The 22,649-nt window shown below is 37.4% G+C and overlaps 2 protein-coding genes and 1 long non-coding RNA gene across 6 annotated transcripts; 2 read left to right on the top strand and 1 right to left on the bottom strand.

The window, feature by feature from the left end:
* The first annotated feature begins 282 nt into the window (after positions 1-282).
* On the top strand, positions 283-5,996 carry LOC141842245 (putative serine/threonine-protein kinase At1g09600). Its single transcript, XM_074730461.1, has 8 exons — positions 283-717; positions 888-1,172; positions 1,249-1,566; positions 1,711-1,938; positions 4,483-4,583; positions 4,715-4,811; positions 5,537-5,680; positions 5,853-5,996. Exons 1-8 carry the CDS (start codon positions 283-285, stop codon positions 5,994-5,996), a joined length of 1,752 nt encoding a protein of 583 aa, XP_074586562.1.
* Positions 5,997-7,297: 1,301 nt separating this feature from the next.
* Positions 7,298-16,765, bottom strand: LOC141840691 (protein FAR1-RELATED SEQUENCE 5-like). Of its 3 annotated transcripts, XM_074728745.1 has the most exons (6): positions 16,670-16,753; positions 14,561-16,582; positions 12,909-13,033; positions 12,149-12,267; positions 8,996-9,094; positions 7,298-7,610 (listed from the first exon to the last, which is right to left on the bottom strand). In XM_074728745.1, the coding sequence occupies exons 2-3, from the start codon at positions 16,566-16,568 to the stop codon at positions 13,026-13,028; spliced, it is 2,016 nt and encodes a 671-aa protein (XP_074584846.1). In that variant the 5' UTR covers positions 16,569-16,582; positions 16,670-16,753; the 3' UTR covers positions 7,298-7,610; positions 8,996-9,094; positions 12,149-12,267; positions 12,909-13,025. The 3 variants fall into 3 exon arrangements, with proteins under 3 accessions (XP_074584846.1, XP_074584845.1, XP_074584844.1); XM_074728744.1 differs by lacking the exon at positions 7,298-7,610 and having other exon boundaries at positions 8,927-9,094; positions 14,561-16,575; positions 16,702-16,765; XM_074728743.1 differs by lacking the exon at positions 7,298-7,610 and having other exon boundaries at positions 8,927-9,094.
* Positions 9,390-11,875, top strand: LOC141841250 (uncharacterized). Of its 2 annotated transcripts, none has more exons than XR_012602790.1 (5): positions 9,390-9,605; positions 9,718-9,790; positions 9,865-9,992; positions 10,064-10,223; positions 11,542-11,875. It is a non-coding gene; the product is annotated as an uncharacterized LOC141841250 (long non-coding RNA). The 2 variants fall into 2 exon arrangements; XR_012602789.1 differs by having other exon boundaries at positions 9,680-9,790.
* Positions 16,766-22,649: the final 5,884 nt, after the last annotated feature.

Raw genomic sequence — 22,649 nt, 5'->3', positions numbered from 1 at the left:
AATGGCGACGGCTTTTGATCGGAATGCCGTCCGCTTCCCTTGTTTGCTCATGCTCGGATTCTGAAATTGTTAGGATTCGACGGATTGGTTCATCTCTAAGATTCAGAAAAAGGAAAAAAAAAAGAAAAAATCGCAAGCTTTAAGACATTGGAGGTGAAGATTTAAAGTGTGAGCCTGATACAAACCTGAATGCCTGTTGCTGCTCAATTGATTTCTGTGCAATTCACCCAGATAAATGTTTACTTGCTTCCGATCAGCTGATTTGATTGCATCAACTTGAACATGCTTATGGGCTGCATCCACTGCAAGTGTATAAACTTGAGCCGTGAGCATAGGTTCCACCCAACAAAGTCCCTGAAGAAATTCATCACATTCAAGAGGAAGGGAGGTGCCAAGGCAGATAAGGGGGTTGTGCCCAAGCCAGAGGAGAATGTGGCAGCCTCACAAACTATAGAATGGGAGAAGAGAGATACAGGTGGTGTTCACTTGCCGACTAGAGTAGCAGAGAAGAAAGCTACTGGTGGTGCTGGGGTTGGTGTGGAAGTTGTAGGTGTGTCTGATGAGTATAATCATAATTTTAGAATTCCTGATACCCCAAGTGGGTTCTCAGGAGAACATGCTGCAGCAGGCTGGCCTTCTTGGCTAACTGCTGTAGCTGGGGAAGCAATAAAAGGATGGCTACCTCGCCGATCTAGCTCGTTCGAGAAACTAGCTAAGGTTGGCACTGACTTTTGCTGCTTCTTTTGCTTGTATATTTTGCATGTTTATTCCATTTCTGATTCATACAAGTTATTCCATGTTTTGGTCTTATATTATGCCCCATTGATATGACCTTTTGGTTATATCTAGCATTGATATAAAGGAGCTAATATTGATCAAATTTTCAGATTGGACAAGGAACTTATAGTAATGTTTATAAAGCTCGAGATCTTGAAACCGGCAAAATAGTGGCACTAAAGAAGGTGCGATTCGTTAATATGGATCCTGACAGTGTTCGCTTTATGGCAAGAGAGATTCATATTCTTCGTCAGCTTGATCATCCAAATGTTATAAAGCTTGAAGGTATAGTTACATCACAAATGTCACAGAGTTTGTATCTTGTTTTTGAGTACATGGAGCATGATCTTGCTGGAATTCTTGCAAGGAGGGGTCCCAAGCTCACGGAACCACAGGTCTCTTATGTCTATTCGACAACTTATGTAACTTTCAAAAGTATATATTCTCAGACTATCTCAATATGTATTCTAGGTGAAGTGTTACATGCAACAACTGCTTCAAGGGCTTGCTCACTGCCACAGTCGAGGAATTCTTCATCGCGATATCAAGGGATCAAATCTTTTAGTTAGTGACAATGGCATTCTTAAAATAGCTGATTTTGGTCTATCAACACCCTTCGTTCATGGTCAGAAACAACCATTGACAAGTCGTGTGGTAACATTGTGGTATCGACCCCCAGAGCTGTTGCTTGGTGCTACAAAGTATGGTGTTTCCGTAGATCTGTGGAGTGCTGGTTGCATCCTTGCAGAGTTGTTTGTAGGGAAACCAATCATGCCTGGAAGAACAGAGGTCTAATCTAAATTTAGATAATCATGATCCAATACGAGTTTTTAAGTATCATGCAGAATTCAAAATTGTGTTTTGTCATTGGCATTTTCTGTGCTATTAAAGTACTGAATCTGATCTATTTTGTGGGTTATTAAATCTGTGTAGGTGGAACAATTGCATAAGATTTTTAAACTCTGTGGATCACCATCAGAAGAATACTGGAAGAAATCAAAATTGCCTCATGCTACTGTTTTCAAACCTCAGTACCAATATAAACGTTGTATTGCAGAGACATTTCGGGATTTCCCCTCTTCAGCTATAACTCTACTAGATTCCCTTCTCGCAATCGAGCCCAAAAGTCGTGGAACAACAGCTTCAGCCCTTGGTAGTGAAGTGAGCAGTAATCTAGTTTGCTTTGATCATTCCTATAAGTTTTTATTTTCTGCTATTATTTTAGTTAATATTGCTGTCGTTGTTATGTTTTGCTTTCTTCTATCATTTCGAAAAATTATTTCCTGATAAATATTGCAAGCAAATTATGTTCAAACAAAACAGGAGGGAGCACCCACCCTTCTATTAAGGCATGTGTAAGGGATAATATGAATCCCATTGATGAGGGAGAATTCTAAGTGGGAAGTTGCACCTAAATGTAGGGCATAGATCTAGTGTTGTTTCGATGATAAAGTAAAGGATAGAGTCGAGGATTCTATTGGCTAAATGACGATGCAGTTGGGCCTTTCACGAGGTTTTTTTTTTTCAACTTGATGCAAGAATGATTGTGCAAAAGTTTTTAAGCATAGTAGGGATGGTGATGATCTAAGTTAGTTGGACTTGGCATTTTCTGCACCCCTGCCCATATAACACAACTATTTGAGTTCGATGAGACAGATTTGTCTCTGGAGCAAGATCACTGGGGAAGAAACAGAGCAAAAAGAAATGGAAGAAACAGAGCTAAAAGAAACGGGGGAAGAAGAAACAAACGAGCAGAAGACTTGTGATCATCGCAATCTTAGCTAAGTTGTAACCACTGAGATCAGAGCATGCACAGACACTAGCGTGGACACTGGATGACACATGGGGGAGGGAGGTTAGGGACATTGTGGCGAGATGAAACTTACACCATGGTGGGGGGCATCTTAAGCAAAGATTCTATTTATGGAGGGGAATCAATTTGTAGGACTCAATTTAGTTTTCATTTCAGATGGAGCCAAGAAGCCAATCTAGTGGGATAAGATTAAGTTGTTGTTAGATGGAGCCAGGAGTATAGATTTGGTTAGCAAAGGGGAATGGATCTTTGCATCCATTTGGCTCTCCAAGCATATGGAGTCTCCATGGGTGTGGGTACCTCACGTCAGGGCGGGGAACCAAGACAATGCAAGAGATAGGTAATGGTGGTCGTCAAGTATTCAAATTTTTAGTCCTAGATGATGCGTAGAATGTAATAATCCCATATACCCCTATCCTAAATTTGACCTTATTTATGAGTTCAAGTGCCCTTCTTTTGAACTGTGCATGCTACATATGAATTTATACATTCCTGTACTCAAGTCCGTAACAAGAGTGAGAATTAAAGGCGACGATGATATCAAGGACCAAATTAAAGAATTACAACTAGTGTGAATGTCGTAACTATAACGGTCCTAAGGTAGCGAAATTCTTTGTCAAGTAAGTTCCGACCCGCACGAAAGACGTAACAATCTGGGCACTGTCTCGGAGAGAGGCTCGGTGAAATAGACATGCCTGTGAAGATGTGGACTACCTGTACTTAGACAGAAAGACTCTATGAAGCTTTACTGTTCCCTGGGATTGGCTTTGGGCCTTTACTGCGCAGCTTAGGTGGAAGGCGAAGAAGGCCTCCTTCCGAGGGGGGGGGGGGGGGGGGGGGGGGGGGGGCGAGCCATCAGTGAGATACCACTCTGGAAGAGCTAGAATTTTAATTTTGTGTTAGCACCTACGAGCCAAGGGACAGTCTCAAGTAAACAGTTTCTATGGGGCGTAGGCCTCCCAAAAGGTATGAAGGCGTGCAAATGTTTTCTCAGGCTGGACGGAGATTGACCCTTGAGTGCAAAGGCAGAAGGGAGCTTGACTGCAAGACTCACTCGTCGAGCAGGGACGAAAGTCGGCCTTAGTGATCCGACGGTGTCGAGTGGAAGGGCCATCGCTCAACGGATAAAAGTTACTCTAAGGATAACAGGCTGATCTTCCCCAAGAGTTCACATCGACGAGAAGATTTGACACCTCGATGTCGGCTCTTCACCACCTGAGGTTGTAGTATGTTCCAAGGGTTGGGTCGTTCGCCCATTAAAGTGGTACGTGAGCTGGGTTTAGAACATTGTTAGACAGTTCGGTCCATATCCGTGCGGGCGTTAGAGCATTGAGAGGATCTTTCCCTAGTACGAGAGGACCGGGAATGCACCTCTGGTGTACCAATTATCGTGCCCATGGTAAACGCTGGGTAGCCAAGTGCGGAGCGGATAACTGCTGAAAGCATCTAAGTAGCAAGCTCACCTCAAGATGAGTGCTCTCTTATTCCGAATTCCCCAGAGTCACCCTAAGGAACCCAGTATAGTTGGGGTGTAGGTCCACTCCTTCTGGAGCAAACACAAGTTCTATAAACAAAATCTTAGTAAAGAGATGCTTCCTTTTAGTGGCCAGGCAGCGGATATAGGAGACATCTCTTCACTGTTCTTATCTTCGCAATATTTTGGCATGTCCCTGATGGCAATTTCTTGCTGGAAAATGGTGTGTTGTTCTCATTCTACATGTCTAACATTGCATGGTATACCCTCTTTAGAAGTTTTTTTTTTTTTAAATAGAGTGTATTTTATTCGTATTCTTGTGAATGCAAAAAGTTGCATCCTCATAGAAGTTTAAAATAGCTTTCTTGTATTCCACATATGATTTACTAATCACCAAACCTCTATTTATGCTTTGCAGTTCTTCAAAAGCAAACCATTGGCCTGTGATGCTTCAAGTTTGCCTAAATATCCACCAAGCAAGGAGTATGATGTTAAGCTTCAGGATGAAAGGCTTAGAAAGTAATTTGCTTTTAAGATTAACTTAAAAGATACCTCTTTGCCTCCTTTTTTTTTTTTGTAAAATTCAAACAGTATAGGTATGTTACGTCCCTGATATTGACAAGTCTCACTTTCTCTTTGTTGGACTACAGACAAAAAGAAGATGTTAACAAGGGAAGGTCAGAATCTGTAAGACAGGGGATGAAAGATGCCAAGGGAATTCCATTATCAGATGCAAACATGGAACAGGTATATTTCATGCACAATGTGGTTTTAGATTTTGTGATGTATCCTGTATCCACTGCCTAACCATAAAGGGAGAAGAAATGGAGTATTAGCTTATTTGTAGGTTGACATTGCCCTGTATAGGTCAGTGGTCTCTCAATGCATTTGTTACAGATCAAAAAAAGTTTTCTAAAAGCATCGAGAGCACGATTGGCACTCTACTTTTGAAAACTAACCATCTGGAGTAAACAAACATAAAAATTAATCATCTAGAATTCAAAGATAACTATTTAGTTGATGAAACTTACATGTGAGACCAATTGGCACTCTACATTGGACGATACACTTGGAATGAGCTGATCCTCTTAACTTTTGAAGGCAGTACATGAAACCTTCATGGCCTTTTGGATATGGTCCTTGTTCAGAGTAGTGCTTACTAAAATATATAGCTGAATATTTTGTTCTTGCTGATAATCTTTCTTTTGTGCATTTCACACATTTTCTTTGGTCTTTCTACTTTACCTTTTCATTGCAATTCTTTCAAGATTCTTAGATGAATTAATGTGGATACTTTCCTGTTCTAAGAAAAGAAAAAGTATTGCCATAAGCACAGTCATGTCATTCATGCAGTCACATATCATTTGCAGCTAGATGCAAACACAATGTTGGCCCATTTACTTGTGTCTTCTATCAGTTCCATTGATTCGATTGATCTTATCTCTCAAACTATCTTTTTCATTTTGTCGCAGAAGCCAAAAACACAGGTGACTTCCGAAAGCGCAACTAAGAAGTACAATCAACTTGATGCTTCTGGCTCTAACAAGGCTATACTCAATAAATCTGCCTCTACCCGCAAGAAGGATGACAGGATATTGAGCAAGGAATCTGCGATCGTATGTTCTTTCGTCGCACTTCATCCATTAACTTGTTTTTGTACAACATCATCCATAAGCATATTTTAAGCCCTGGAGTTTTAAGATTACATCATATTTCTTCTTGGAGTTGAATTGTGTTGTTACTAGATTTATAATATTAATTAGTTCTTGCACACTTTACATATCTCAGGGTTATGGTACTAGGCACAAAAGAATCCACTATTCTGGACCTTTGATGCCTCCAGGTGGGGATGTTGAAGACATGCTTAAAGAGCACGAGAGACAGATCCAGCAGGCGGTTCGCAAAGCCCGCCATGAAAAAGTTGACATTTAGAGGAATGCTTAAGGGTGATTTCCTCGGCAGAACTTGAAGTCGGAGATTGCGCAAGTGGTTGGTTTCTTTACCGTGTATGTATGTTGTGTAAATTGACATAAAGAAAGTCGAGCAAGTTGCTCAAATTGAGGGCTCCTTTACTCGGTGAGAATAAAGAAACAGAAAAGTTAGTTATTTTCTTGTCTAGTAAACACATAATAACTAACTTTTGTGTTCTTACCATTTCTCCAGTAATAGATACATTTCCTGAAATTGGTGGTTGAAACTGGAAAGGGAATTTTTGTTACCTATTTGATGTTGTACTTGAATGCATGTGGTCTGTGAATTTGACTACTTTCTTTGTCATGTTAACTTCAAATTTAGCCACTATGTTTAGGCATCAAATCGTCAACCATTTTTTTGGGGTCAAAAATACAGATCTCATGCTAGAGTGGTTTGTCCAGCAATGTGATAACTTTGCAACCTATTCTTCATTCTTTTGTTTCAGTAACTAAACCTCTATACCAAGGATTTTCTCAACCAAAGGATATCTACTTGAAGGCTTCGCTGACTACAATGAAACTCTTCGTTGTCAAGAGTTTAGCAGCAACGCCTTATATTTAAAAGTGCATTGGCAGATATTTGAGGGTAATACATCAACCACGTTACCTTTTTGCTACTGTTGTGTGGATTTTACATTTGTTTCATATTTTTTTATTGCATGTAATATCACATGATTGATCGTACGCACATACTTGATGTTTAACATTAGTTTGGGGTTCATTGCGTGGACAAAAAATCTATTCACCATCTAGCCGGGCAATTACGTGATAATAATAAAAAGAATTAACATTAGTCACCTAGTTGTATCCATTAGATACTAATTTTCATTTCCTTCCATTTCTGCCTGTTTAGAAGGAAATATAAAAGAGGAATTAAAAATAATTAAATTTCTTCTTCCTCTCTTTCCTTCCAAATAACAAAATAATTGGTCATCCAACTTTACTGGATAAAATATGAGGGTAGTTGTGACTTTTAAAAAATAAACATGATCTAGATTTAACTACTAAACATAATTGAACACTTAATTATGGGTTATCCATTGTTATGTTTTCACCTTTCAGGCAACTGATCAATTAGTGGCCTTGATTGAGGAGGCACATTCTCACACCTCATTTCTTGGCCTATTTTAGTCATCTAATCAAAATCAAACTGATAAACTAATAGATTATTTTTTAAAGTTTAAATCTGTTTGATTTAGTTTAGTTTATCAGTTCTAATTACAGATGCCCAAGCATGAAGTTTGATGAATAGGTTATTAATTATAAGAATCATTATCAGTTCTAATTACAGATGCAACTAAAAAATAGCAATAAGTAGATCACTCTTCAAAACAATCTGTTTTTTAGATAACAAAGAGAAAAAATGCCCTGCTATCCAAGTCAATACATCTCTCAGGGAGCAAACTAACACAAATCCAATTCTACAGTCTAGTTGGCTTAGGAACTCACACCTAGTAACAAGCTTCATTAGCAAATTTAGCATTCATGGTTCTTTGATTTCTATTAAGGTCCAATATTGATATCTTACAGGAATTGCTTTGCACTTCAACACATGCTCATAGTTACCAAAACCCTGAGCCAGAATATGACACTACTTAGTAACAGCAAACAGAGATTATGTTTGAATAATGTCATTCATCTACCCAGAAATTCTACAATGAACTTTAAGAAAGTGGTGTCTGGCTTCAAATGAACTCAAGTGGTGATTAAGTTTCCAGCAACAATATTTCCTCGTTTTGTATACATGAATAAATCATTGTTTTAAAAGGGCCAATGACACATGAATCCCTCCAGAGTCCCAGATGTTATATATATGCAGTATTCTTTATCTTAATCTTCAGTTGACTAACCTGAACTAGGCTAGTTTATTAGGTCAGCTAAAGTCTTGCAGAACAAATTGGAAATGGAGATGAATGGTATAGTTTAAGTTAGTTTGTGCACATACAAAGACTCAGGAATTCTTTATTATGTGCAAAAGAAAAGTAGCATGATGGAATAGAAACAAAAAGATATCAATATAACTGCACTGAGCTTGAAATAGAGACTAAATGCAAAAGAAAGTGAGCTAATGAAATATCTGGAGAAAGAGAAGCCTAGATTCACTTATATTTTCAGGAGAAATTACAGAATCACATGTTTCCTCAAACTAAACTTTGAGGGAAGGTGATGATTGTTAGAAATTAATGATCTTCATGCTCTTTGAAGATTAGCAATCTTGCATATTGTGTAGGCTTTTTAACAGAAGCTTTACGTATCTTACTTTCTAGCAAAGGTTTTTCATTAATGTTATGTATAAACTATTTCTGGATTCTAAACAATTATGTAAATTATATCTTTTTATGAATAAAAAATTTAATTTAATATTAATAATGATAGCATATGCACTTTGCAGTCATGAGATTGCATGATGTCTGCATGTATTTAAAACCGTGGTACAAATATTGCAATGATGCCTTTAACTGGCCATTAGGTGCAAATAACTATGAAGTGAAACATCTAGTTGTGATGGAAAGACAGCTAGTTGTGCTTGGATGAATCAGCTGGTGTCTAAGCAGCTAGTTGTGACAGAAAGACAACTATTCAAGTTTCCATTTTCTTTTTCTTTTTTTCCCTTCTTGGAATTTAAGGTTTGCACAGACCTTTCAAATTTTGTCTATCTTGAAAATTCTTATGGGGTTCCTCTCCTCTCTCATTTCTTCTCTGTATCTCATATCCTGCGCTTGGATCAGTCAGTTAGTGACTAATAACAGAAGTTTCAAAGTTAGTTAAATAAACCATCGGTTAAAGTTATCCACATCACTAACCTAGTCATTGGATTCCTAGTTCTAAATCAGATAATTGAATATCAACAAATAAGTAAATAATAACTTCAAACAACATGATCTTGGGAATTTAAAGTCAATCCATTGGCAAACATTACAAATAAGATTATGGAGTTCAATACAAATCAAAGTATACCATTGCAGTTTTCCAGATAAATGGTGGATCTTTTCTGAATAATACTGGTGAAAGAACCATGAATGAACGATGCACCATCATTGTGGAAAATCACATTTGCTGCAGCAATAACAAGGAAAAATGGTCTATCAAGATATAATTATAACAAACATGATAAAGGGTGTAAAATACCGGAAAATACAGATTTTATGGTAAGTAAAATTAATCTCTATTTAGAGGAAGTTTAATTAAAATTAACTATAAGGTTGATTTGATTTGATTGGATTAATCAAACCCTAGATTCTTTATGGATTAATTGGTCTTAAGGCTTAATGGGTTAAATCCGGATCCGAAAACCCATTAAGAGGAGATAAAACCACGGTTCGTTGAGAAGCTACAGTGCCGCACCCTTTCTCTCCATCGCGATTTCTGTTCTTCCTCATCACGCCGAAACAAACTTCTCTCTGTTCTCGATCGCGCGTTCCGGCTGCTGGCCAACGAGGAAAGGAAGGAGAGCGAGGCGAATCGTCGACGATCAGAGGGTTCGACCACTGAGGGGTTTGGCTTACGCTGGGAGCCAATTGGAGGTCGGCGTCAGTGGTTCAAGCGACGAACAGGAGCAGAGGAATCGGTGAGTTTCAGCGGAGATTTTTAGATTTCTAGGGTTTGTTAGTAGCTCAGATCTATATTCTTTTCGGATTTCAGTGTTTGGATTTGAATCGGGGATCTTCTTTGGGTTTCAGCCGTAAGGGAGAAGAGCTGGGAATCGGAGGAAGAACCGAGCCTTGGTTAGGGATCTCTAGGTTTCAATATGAGGTAAGTTCTTATGGAATGAGGTTTTCTTTGGATTCCTTTGAGTTCTGTGGACCTTGCTTGTTCTTCTTCCACAGCTTGTTGAAGTGAACTGATCCGGCTGAAATTTGGCTTGGGACGGCAGCAAAGGAAGTTGAATCTAAACTTGGGATCTAGGGCATCAATTACTATCGGAAGCTAATCTTAGGGTTTAATCCAAGCTGAGGTAAGTGGAGATTTGTTGATTTTGCATGGTCTTGGTTCATGGATTAGTGAGATGGATATTGGTGTGAACAGGACGGTTGGTTTTGGATTTGAGCAGGAAGAAAGAGAAGTGAGGCTATTAGAGTTCAACCATGTATTAGGGTTTTGGGATCTGAAAGCTTTGATTTGAGTTGATTGGTTGCGGACATTATCAGATTCGGATTCTTTGCGATTACTCGCAATCAATCGGAAGGCGGGTACCTTGACTTATCCTTTATAGATAGGTCTTTAAGATATGTGTAAATTGCTAGATATCAGTAGTTTATGTTTCTGCTCATATTTGATTATACATGCTACTTGGATCTGATTCTGTTATCAGTTATTTCTGTCGTTGGTTAGTATCGGATATCTTTTCCTATTGTGGTTAACAGTTATTCATTTCTCTTGATATCCTCTGATACCTTTGACATGTTATGGTTATTCGATCTTCATTGATTCTGACATCACCTGCTACATGTGCATATGCTACTACTTGACTTATATTACTCTGTTACCTGTGCATTTGCTAGTTACAGATTTTATACCATTCTGATTACTATGGCATATTATATGGATATGTAGTTGGATAGGTGGTGCATGGACCATGGTATGGGGATATGTAGTTGGATATTTGATGCATGGACTAGTGTCATACATCATGCTTGCATATATTGCATACTGACGTGCAGGATTCCATTGTTGTTGAGTCCGGCATCAGTTACATGCGGGCTACCAACCAAAGGGTGTGTGTAATTGCATGTCTTGTGATTATCGGCTCCTGCTCCTATTTTAGTCGAGTCGCTCCTATTATAGTGGTAGCACAGTTTGAGCCCGTCGCTCGTATATGATTTACACACACAATCCACTCATGGGTTAGTGGAACCTTTAGGTTGGTGCATACTTGCCCTGACAGGAGCTCCGCTAGGCCACCCAGGATAGTGGTTTCGTAGCGTGGTAGCATACAGGGATCCCTCCTCTGTCATTGTGACCAGGAGATGAGAGCTTGCTCCCCCCACTTATGATTTGGGGTACCAGGATAGGTGTACACCTCGAGGACATCCTGTCCACTCGGTCACGCAGGAGCAGTGACGGCAGAGTGCACAGAGGTCACAGCCTTACCCACGCGACTTCACCACCATGGATGAGCGATCTGACTGGCGTAGTTCCACTCTACCTCACCACTATAGGGGTGACTGATCTGACTGGCGTCAAGGGTGACCAGGACATGCATTGCACCATGTGCATACTGCACTGATTGCATTTGATTGTGATTGTTGCACTTGTTTGATGCACTTGGATGACATGCATATACAGGAGACCTATGTATTGGTTTTGGGACTACTTTCACCTTACTACTTGATTATCAGACTCTGGTATGTACAGATCTACTGTTGTTCAGTTTTCATATCTATTTACCTTTCAGTAGACTGTACAGCATGATATTACTGTTGATAGCTTTTATACACATATCTGCTAGATACCCGCTGAGTTTCTTTTGGAACTCACCCCGTTTACCTGTATGTCTGTTTCAGGTTGATGCCGTCTGGAGAGCTGCACTGCTAGTCCTGAACCCTTGTGTTTTGGTTTATTTACTTTACAATATCCGTGTATTTGGACTTATTGGACTTCTGGTGGTGTTTTCCATTTGAGTATGGATTTTTCCGATGATTCGATATTTGTTTCCATTTCAGGTTGTTTATCGGATTTTTGGATGGATTGATATGCATGCGTGTATGATGTTAGACTTGGTGATGCTATTAGTGACCGTGTGGGTCACTTTATGTGGATATGTGATATGTTGATCACTTTATCTTTCCATTTTGTTATATATATATATATATATCCATAGACTGTTATGGATTCTTATGTGTGTATGTATTCAGGGAAAGTCAATTGTTACAGGGGAGATGCTGCCGAAATTTCTCGGAAAGCTGTCTCCCGGGGCGTAACAAAGGGAATAGAAAATGATTTAAAAAACTAAGGTAAAGAAAGCAACAATAGAGTGTAAGAAGTCATGGAACATCATATCCCATTTCCAACAAGAAAAAAAATTATAGAATCTATTCATGCATTTATCTGCATCATAGCATACATAAACAACTCAAAGCATTGTAAAGCAATCATACTCCGAAAACTGACCTGTCAGATGGTATCATCAGCAACTATCATCTTCATAGTCAAACACTAATCAATACACCATTCCCTTACGGGCTAAAATGGCACGTTTGTAAACCAATAGAAAATCTTGGTGATCATATCTGAAATTGATACAAGGAATTTTTTAGTGCACCTTAGAACAAACAGAAAACAGGAGGATGAGAAAAAAACGTAGGAAAAATTAGTAGCCAAGGCCATAGTAGTTAGCATGAAAATTGAATAATTATAAATTTTCCTAAAGTTTTATATAAATATATGGTCTTTATAAGTCCCATATGTTAAGGAAAAAAAACGAAGTGTGAAACTTAGAGCAAGTGATGAAGAAGCAGAACCATCCATTAAATTACACAATTCTTTGCTTGAATTGAAATGCCAATACATGTTTTCCGCTTCAATTTCACTCAATAGCATATATGTCATGATTTAACTAATAGAAGAAAAAAACTTCAAAAATAAAATTAAAAAATAATTTATTCAAATGAAACTTGAAATACATAAAAGATGAAAAAACAATTAAGCTTGTAGCATTCTTGTTGCAATAACCATTTATCAGGTTCTGCTGCAAAAGTAACAGAACAAGAGTCAATGGCCATGGTTATTGATAAAAATAAATGTCTAAATCAATTTCATCAAAAAAAGTGATGGAATATCATTGCCATTCATATTTGGCAACGGCCTGGGAAAGCAATTGAATGTAGATAGCATAATGGAAGGAGAAAAGAAAAATGATCAGTGATCTCACTTTTCCAGCTTTGTTCAAGCTCACGGTCTCAACTGCAATTCTGGTGCTCAAGTTTTGCTTTAAACAGAACTTGGCCACTAGAACTTTTCTTCTCACCAACAATCAACAAAAAGTATTTCACCTTCCTGATACATATTTAAACAATAGACACAAAATAAACATGAGGATGATCACATCTACAAGGCATCTAAAATATTCTACAGAAAATGCTGTGGTTAACTCAGCAGTTGGCACACAATAATCAAATACAGGAAACTATTTATATAAAAGTTTTGGAATAAATAGAACACCAATACTTTAGCACATTGGTAATTCATCATCCTTTCCAAGCTACTCAGATAAAAGTTTTTCATATACTAAGCAAAGATAATGAAGCATAACCATGGTTTAAAATCTCGTATCGTACCAAGTGGTACAAGCGAAACATCTCGTTCCACCTGCCGATTGGCACAGCGGCCACACCGGCACGCCCCACATGGAGACCCTGTGGCCTAGAGGATGCCTCGTGCAAGCCCCATGACCACATGGACGCATCAAGGATCCCCACGACCGTGTGGACACCTTGCGCGAGACTGCCGCGGGCGCGCGAGGCTACATTTTTTTTCTTCAATTTAATTTTTTTCTTTAAATTTTTAAAAAAATTCTAATTTTTTTAAACTGTTATTTTTTAATTTTTTTAATGATTAATTTTTTCTTCTTCTTCCTCATTTTTTAATTTATTTTTTTTATTTCTTTCATCCTCAAATACATGAAAAAAATTCCTTTTTAATTTTTTTATTCCTTTTCTCCTTAAATACATAGGGAAAAAATTTCCTCCTAAATTAAATTCAATTTAATTTAAACCTACTTGATCTTAATCATTATGTTTAAACTTTAGCTAACCCAAAATTAATTTTTATTCAATTCTAATTTTTAAAATATTAATTTAACCTAATAGTAAGTATTTATAATAATCAAATATTATAATAATATTTTTAATTAATATATTTTATATTTAAAAAATATTGTTGAAACCATATCAGCACGACATGATACCGAAACCGTATTGTTTGGATCATAAATCAAAACTCCGATATGGGCTCAAAATTTTAAACCATGAGCATAACTCAATTAAAATTAAAAATCATACTTCCCAATTATTTGGATTGCCACATGGATCTTATCTGCAGTTAGAATGTATGCCAAGTCATTTGATTTGTGATACCTAGATCTTTAGATTTCTTTCATTCATGTTTAAGTTTTCCTGATCCCTCTCTACCTCTAAAAATTTATCTTAGTTATTCAATTTGTCTAATTATAACATATATTGTTCAACTTTAAAAGCCTTTAGACCTTTATTGTATGTTTCCCTTACTTTAATATGGTTTGAGGTTACTCATCGTTATCATCTCAATTACAACTGTAGCTGAAATCATCCGTGCTAACTAACCCTTTTAATAGCTTGTTAACTTCTCAACACCTTAACTATAAACTTATATATTTTCAACCTCAAGAATGGAACATTTGAATGACAAGAAAACCATGGCCGAATTAGATACTAGTCTAAATCTATATATCATCTTCTTGCTACTAATTCAAACACTATGCTGGTGCACTTAACCACTTAAAAAAAATAAAACAAACAACATCTTTGCTAAAACAACTGAAATTACCTGGTGCATTGGAGAAGGAACCTTTCTTAGCAGCAAATATTTCAGCGAATGCCTTTTGCAGAGCTCCTTTAGCAATTTTATATATTACTGCAGAGGTAGCCCCTGCCTCTGCAAACTTAATGGCATCGCGACAAAGATCATTGCATCGCCAAGTCAAATTTTTTCCAGAATTATTTTGATATACACTATGGTCCTCACAAGAAAAACCAGTACTCTTGGCATTTTTGGTCCATCTTTTCAAGATGTATTCATCCGGGAGTGTAAGAATGCCAGTAATTATCAAAACTCTAAGTACATGACTACATTGTATCCCTGAAAACTCAAACATAGAACAACTACAGTTTATGCATTTGCTGGAAGCATTGTGTGTCACGATATATGCTTTACTTGCATCCTCAACTTTTGTGACATGATACTTACTAACAACACCATCTGTGACTTTCTCCATCAAAAAGCCAGCTGACTGTGAAAGTTCCTCCTGGAATAACTCAAAAATTGTTTTTGTGTATACTTCTGATGCTCGCTTTTCCATTGGTGATGGAGTCCTCAAAACGGGCTTGGTGTGACTTGTATCAAAATCTGCTTGTAGTTCCTTCTCAAATTGTCCCATCATTGCTTTATCAAATTGAGTAACTAGATCACGTAAAGTGGTGGTTGTTATTGAATGCCTCTGGAAAAATTTGTACATGGTTTCCACCTTTGGAGCACCAAAAAATTCTCCAAAGAATGTGCCTCTATAGAACAAAGGAACCCATTTCTGCTGAATTGCATAAAGTTCTTGTAACCACATATTATCCTCCAAATTATACCTGCTAAGCAATGATCTCCAACAAGAATCAAATTCTTCGACAGTTTCAGATTCATTCACACATTTTTTGAATTCACCCTTAAATGATAAGTGTTGAGAATAAACTCCTAAGAGCTTATCCTTGCACTTACTGAAAATGTCCCTCTTGCAAAATCTATGCCGAACATTTGGAAACACCTTAGCTGCAGCTGAAGCAATGGACTCATTGTAAGGAGTGATGAAAGAAACTGGCCTACATCCACTCATCAATCCAAGCCATGTCTCAAACAGCCAAATGAAAGAAGCCTCACTCTCGTCAGTCATGAATACACAACCAAATACAATAAGCTGCCTATGGTGGTTCATCCCAGTGAAGGTTGCAAAAGGCACCACCCGCTTGTTTCTTTTGCAGGTCATGTCAAAGACAATAACATCACCAAAGTAACTATATGCCATCCTTGATCGGGCATCAGCCCAGAAAACATTAGAGACGCAATTATTCTGGTCAACTTGAATTGCATAAAAGAATGCAGGATTATCAGCCTGCATCTTTTTAAAGTATTCCAAGAGGCTCTGTGCCACACCGCCACCAGGACCTAACCCATTCTGATGGGTTTCAGCAGCCGGGCAGACCAGCAGTTCCCAAGGCTTCTTTGCAAGTTTCTTCTGCACAGAAGGCGATGGATTGGGGAGAATACCAAGCGGATGGCAGTGGTTAAGCTCGCACCTAGAGATAGCCCATCGGCCATTGTCACGACGGTTGACCTGGAGCATTGCGTTGCAACCTTCCCGGGAGGACGACCGGTTGCGCCGCTTCTTGGTAAGGTCAAAAGGGTCCTTCTTCGACGGACGCCCCTGCTTGGAGCACACGAAGCGCCTCATGATCACTGTGTCGTCGACTCGGGAGGTGAATGACTTGCTGTTGCGAATACGGAAGCCAATGCGCTCGGCGTAGGTAGAGTAAAAAGCTCTGGCGTCTTCCGGAGAGTCGAACTCCATCCCGTGCGCAGGTTCGTCTGGACCGCCGGATGCAACTTGAGCAGACACGTCGACCTCCAGCTCCCGTCCTTCTCCGGAAACTTCAGGCAGAACGGAGAGGAGCACTGCCGCCGACTCATGCCCCAGATGGTCGATCGTTATAGCTTGGTCGATATCGCACTCTTGGGCTTGGATCTGGATCAAGGGTTCCAGCTCGCCGTCGTGCGAGTTATCGAACTCCATGGAAGGACTGGCTACTACAATGCGATCCAACGATATTTACACAAAATCGATCAAATTGTGCACAAAAAGAAAGAGCGACAAATCAGAAAGAAGGGAGATACCGAATACGAACAGGCGAATCCGTTCCTTCGACTCGGATTCAAACGCGGCGGCTCTCCAACTGCGAGAAAGCAGGAAGAGCGATCTCCTTCGTCTCGGATTTGAAACCCTAATCTGTTCGGGGAACGGCCGCCGCGATTACCGATACTACGTGATCCCCCGCACGAAGTTAACTATCGAGGGCTGGCAGATTTTTGCCCCTTACGTGGACCAAGAATGGCCGTTGGATCAATCATTGTCAGACCCTTCAAGGTTAGTAGTTATTGTTATTATTATTTGAATTAACTAAATAATCTAGTAAGTGGTTAAATATTTTATTAAATATAAATAATCAATATAAATTCTATTAAATTTAACACCAATATTTTATTAAATTGGCATGTGAGTAATATTTTATGAGGTGATTTGAGTGACAGAGAAAAAGACGTTAAGAGTTTTAGTAAAACTTATTGATATTTTAATGATTTTAAAATTTTAGTAGGAGCAAAATTAGGAGTGTAAAAAAAAATTATTGGTATTATCCTAGAATAAATTAGAGATGTCTAAATTTATATATAATATTATATCAAAAATAAATAAGGCTACATTTTTACAATATATTTTTCTAAATAGATATAAGTCATGAATTAAGAAAGTTGTTAGTTGCGTGAGATTTAAGAGAGTGAAAAGAACATTAGATAAAGTTTAAATTGAAACTGACTTATGTAAATTCGATGAGTTTTTAACTTTGATGTTTCTTAAATTTAAAATTTTAATATAGACAAGATCAAAAAATAATAAAAAACTATTGGTACTGTCCTATAGAAGTATTTAAGTTCAAATATAATATTATGTCAAAAATAAAGAATGTTAAAATTTTTAAATACTTTTTTAAACGGATAGAGATCCTAAATCAAAAGTTTTTTTTAGCATTGTGAGACTAATGAGAGTAAAAGGATCTATTGAATTAAATATATTGATATTCCAATTTTGAATTAAGATGATGATGCTTTGCCAACATCAAGGTGATGATATTTTGATGAAATCAATATCAATATAATGATATTTGAACAAAATTAACACTAAGATGATTATGCTTTGAAGAAATCAAAGCCAAAGTGTGATCCTTTAAAGAAATTAGCATCAAGTTTATGATGTTTTAACTAAATCAATACAATGATAAATCCCAGTCAGTCTCATGGACTCAATCTCTGGGGGTGGCCGATCCGGTCCCACGGAAGTTTCCCACCGACCACCAGGATAAATCGGGAAGTGCATACGATGGTCAATCCAGATACTCAGCATCCTCAATACAAATATGATGATATTGTAATGAAATTAGTACTACAGTGGTGATACTTTAATCAAAGCAAGTAAATTTTTTAGTTTTTATTTTTTTTAATTGGATAAAAATCAAAGAGCACCCCAACTTATACAAATCATCAAAAGAATACCCCATTTTCAAAAAAAAAAATAAAAAAAAAAGGATGTCTCTTCATATGTTTTATCCTTAAAATACTCATTCTAACATTGTTGTAGTAGTTATTGGTAGTTGCTAGAACAGTTAGAAGTTACTTTGTAATTGCTACAATATGTCTAGGATTTAGTGTTTACAGTTTAATTTGATTTAAATGAAAAAGATAATTTTTCATGTTGTAGCAACTACCGGTAGTTGTTACACACTTATAGTTAAATCCTAAATCTTAACACCTTAACACTATAAAAATGAAGACATTTTGTGACGAAAAAAATTCATCGCAAAACTATTTGACGACTAAATTGATGACAAAACTATTTTTGTGGATAATAGTTCATCGTCAAATTCTGCGATGAAAAAAATATGTATTCATCGCCAACTTAGCGATGAATCCTATTTTCGTCGCCAAATTCATCGCATGAAGAAATTTTTTTCATTGTAAAATTGAGTAATTATTAATCTGCAATGAAAATATATTTCCGTCGCATACTTTACGATGAAATTATATTTTCATCGCTAAGTAGGGATGAAAAATTATTCATAAAAAATGGACGAGATTTGGCGATGAAAATAGATTTCATCACAAATTTGGCGACAAAAATAGATTTCATCGCCAAAGTTTCGATACATACAGTGTTTTAGATAGTTTTGCGACAAACCCATATTCGTCGCAAATCATAAAATTTTTCCTCAGCATCTCCCTATTTCATTCTCCAATCTTGTTTACATCAAATTCATTCTCCAACTTTACAACAACAACATTAAACACATCTAATTCATCATTCAAAACAAACAACCAATATATCCAATTCAATATAATGTAAACCTTTACCTGTTGTAGCATGTTTCTAGTTAGGATTACTTGCGTCGAAGGAACGATCACGAAGGACGGAAAGCTCCTCAAGTTCCACAAACCAAATCCTTGCCTTCGGTGTTCTTCCTCTTCTCATCGGCAGCATGTGCTCTCCTCTTCACTCGTCGACTTCAGGACTTGGATGCAACCACACAACACTAAGGTATGATCTCACACCCTATCTCTCAAGGCTAGCGTGGTGGTGATGGTGGGCAATTACGGAAACTACCAACATCTCTATGCATTCCGTGGCGAGCGTGGTGGTGGTGGTGGGTAGTTACGAAAACTGTCAACATCTCCCACTCATCCAAGTGAAGCCTTAAAGGCAAATAGTCACAAAGACCATTAAGATGTATCTAGTCACGTAAACTAAATATAACTGAAATGCACAGTCACATAGACTGTAAGAACAATCAATTCATACATAGGAAAATGATTCGTGGGACAGCAAGCACATTGAACATTCATTGCTAAGAAAGTTATTACACCTTACATAGCTGCTCATAGAGTGATTGATGCTAAGAAAAGTTGTTACACCTAACTTAGCCGCTCCACAAATAGTATATAACCATTTTCTGAATGACACAGTCATTTGTCTGATGGCTCACACCCATCATCCAGGTGACACATAGTCGTTCTCCAGTGATACATAAATCACTCTTCTGGTGGTACATAATTATTTTTTGGACCCAAAATGTCTTGCTATTTATCTAGATTAAATAATATTTATTTACATCAATATGAACATCTCTAATCTCTGAGTTTAACTATCATGTCAAGAGCATGTTCCATATCTACAAGATTCATAATCATTTCTATACATAACAGAAATGGATCGACCAGTGAATATTCTTAAAGTGATGTAAAAATATTTAACTTTCCTTTTTAGCTTGAATCCATTCATTTTAATCAATTGCTTTCCTAGTCATGTTTCATAGACTGAATCATCCATAATCATAGGTTTACATGCTAAAGTAGTAAACCCTGATTAAAATTTTAAGTAAACAACTAAATAGTTACTTAAGGTAAATGCTGAGATCAACATATAATCTCATAGGACTTACATAGTAGAGAAGCAGGGATCCATTCTCTTATTATCCTTATTGTCGTCTTAGCACATGTGGTATGAATCACATGCTACGATGTTATTTTTTTTACGAAAAGAACGTATGTTTATCTCAAATTAACATCGTACAAAATTTGATCAAGACATTCTCAATGTTTAACAGGTTTAGTAAATGATCTCATCTTGATTCACCTATCAAGGCGACCCCAGCTTATAACACATGAATTCTTATCTAGCTATTAACAGGTTTAGTAAATGGTGTGATCATTTACTTCGATCATCAAACTTTAAATGATCTCATCTTGATTCATTTATCAAGGTGACCCCAGCTTATAGTAATGTAACAATTTTACAACTACATAAGTCAACAGCTGCATAAGTTGAACTATAAGCACCGGTCTTATCTCTATTCATATATAACAAATAGAGATGATTGCCCATGTGAGAGGACCAATCACTGTTAGGATGTATACTATAAGCCTATCTTTTTGTATAAATATCTATTTTGAAATAATATAAAATGATTAACACATTGACCAAATGCCTATATTTTATATAATGCAGTTGTATATTGTAGATAACATGGTGTGTGGTGTCACACACAGAAGATCATGTTATCAGTTCCTTATAAATTATAAATAGTAGCTCACAACCAAGATGGATAGGGACAAACCATTGAAGTGGTTGTAGTGTAATTAGTATTAGTTTATCTTGACTATTAAATTACACTAGTACACTTTGTGTGTATTGAGCAGGACCATTTGAGGTCGTTCAATTTATATTGACTATATAATCGAACTAGACTTCAGTTATTATGGATGTGCATGCTCTAAATTCTGATATAATAACAAGCACATATACTTAGTATATATTTCTTTAATTCATCAAAGGATGAGATTTATCTCGTTAAATCAAAAGACCCGATGAGTTAGGAGATAATGTTATGTATATGGTGTGCTGTTGATTATAGAAGGAAACTATCTTCTATAATCTAGGCTGATGATGTCCCCTTGAGGAGCTCATAAGGATTATCATGTAAACCCTGCAGGTGGACTTAGTTCCGCATGATAATAAGGTTGAGTGGTACTACTCTTAGAATTAGAAGTTAATTAATTATGTTGTCAATAATTTGATTAATTGATGGACATACGATATCTTAAACACAGACGCACGCATTAAGAAGGAGCCCATATTATAATATGGTGTTGGATCGGATTAGACCGGCTAGAGGGGGGTGAATAGACGGTTAAGCAGAATCGCCCAAGTCTTTTAAAACAAAACTTGGTTGCAACTGGATCGTTGCTTCCAAGGCAGTTAGCACTCAATAAGAACTCCTTTAGACGGAGAAACCTTTACAATTGTAGCACAGAGACTTAGCTAGAAGAAAGAATACAAAGCAATTGATATCCTTACTCTAAAACTCTAAGTCTATTTATAGGCTAAGAAAACAAATCCTAACCGTAGATCATTGATAAGTTTTCTTTTAACCGTTGATCTTCAGATGCGATCTTGATCGTTGACTCAAGATTAATCTTTAATCTTCGGTTGAAGCTTTTGGTAGAAAAAGCTTTTTGAATCAAAGCTAAAGCTTTGATCGAATTTTGCTTGGTCAAGGCTTTATCTTTGATCGAGTTTTGGCTTTGTCACGGCATCATCAAAAGCTTTGTTATTATCCTTGATGAGCTGTTCCAGAAGTTCACGTGGCTTCACAATTTTGTATCCAATTGATAAGTCTTATCAAAGCTTTATCAATAGATTTAATAAAGGCTTTGACCGGTCAACTTTTGGATTTCTTTTCTTCACAGCCTTTGATCTTTGATTAATCTTCATCGTTGAAATTTGATGGTTGCACAAATTGGAGGCGCTCCTCCAACCAGTCAAAGTCTTGGTCTATTCCAAGTCAATTGTTGACTTGGTCAAAGTCAATTGTTGACTTAGTTGACTTTCTGTAGGTAGATCGTTTGGGTGATTTCTGGCCAACCAGAGTTAGGCTCACCCGAACCCGACTCCGGCCTTTCGCCCCTCAAGCGTGCTTCCTCCCGGCTTCTCGTCCCTCGGACGTCGCGCACGTCCTTCTCGCTCCACCGATGTACTCTTCCGTAGCTTCCGCGTCCGTCGGATTGCACCGAGCCCGTCGGCTCACTTCCCCGCGCATCCCTTCTCGTCCGCTACGTCTTACGCTCGACTTCCTCCGTACCTAAGTTCCTGCACACTTAGCAAAGGGATTAGAATACCACAGGACCTAACTTAACTCGGTTGATCACATCAAAACTAACCGGGGCACCAACAATCTCCCCCTTTTTGATGTGCATCAATCCAAGTTCAGTTAGGGTTATACCAAAGAAAATAAATAGAACTAAATAAACAGGTTAAGTATGAAAAAAATATTTCATGTTAGAACTATAATCTCCCCCTGAACCTTAGCATATTCTCCCCCTTTGATCATAGCAAAAATGGGGTGTATAAAATTAGGGAAGGAAAGAACCATTTGTGTAAATGCAATATAAATTCAGAAAAATTTGATTTTTTTAAAGAAAAATTGAAAATGACATTTTTACTTTAAAAATAGCATAATTTCATTAAGAGAAAAATTTTAAAAAATTATGA

This window comes from Curcuma longa, chromosome 11, assembly GCF_044706935.1.
Source record: "Curcuma longa cultivar G26 ecotype Majalengka, Jawa Barat chromosome 11, ITB_CL_G26_1.1, whole genome shotgun sequence".
NCBI classification, from domain to species: Eukaryota; Viridiplantae; Streptophyta; class Magnoliopsida; order Zingiberales; family Zingiberaceae; genus Curcuma; species Curcuma longa.
This window is presented reverse-complemented; position numbering and strand designations above follow the sequence as displayed.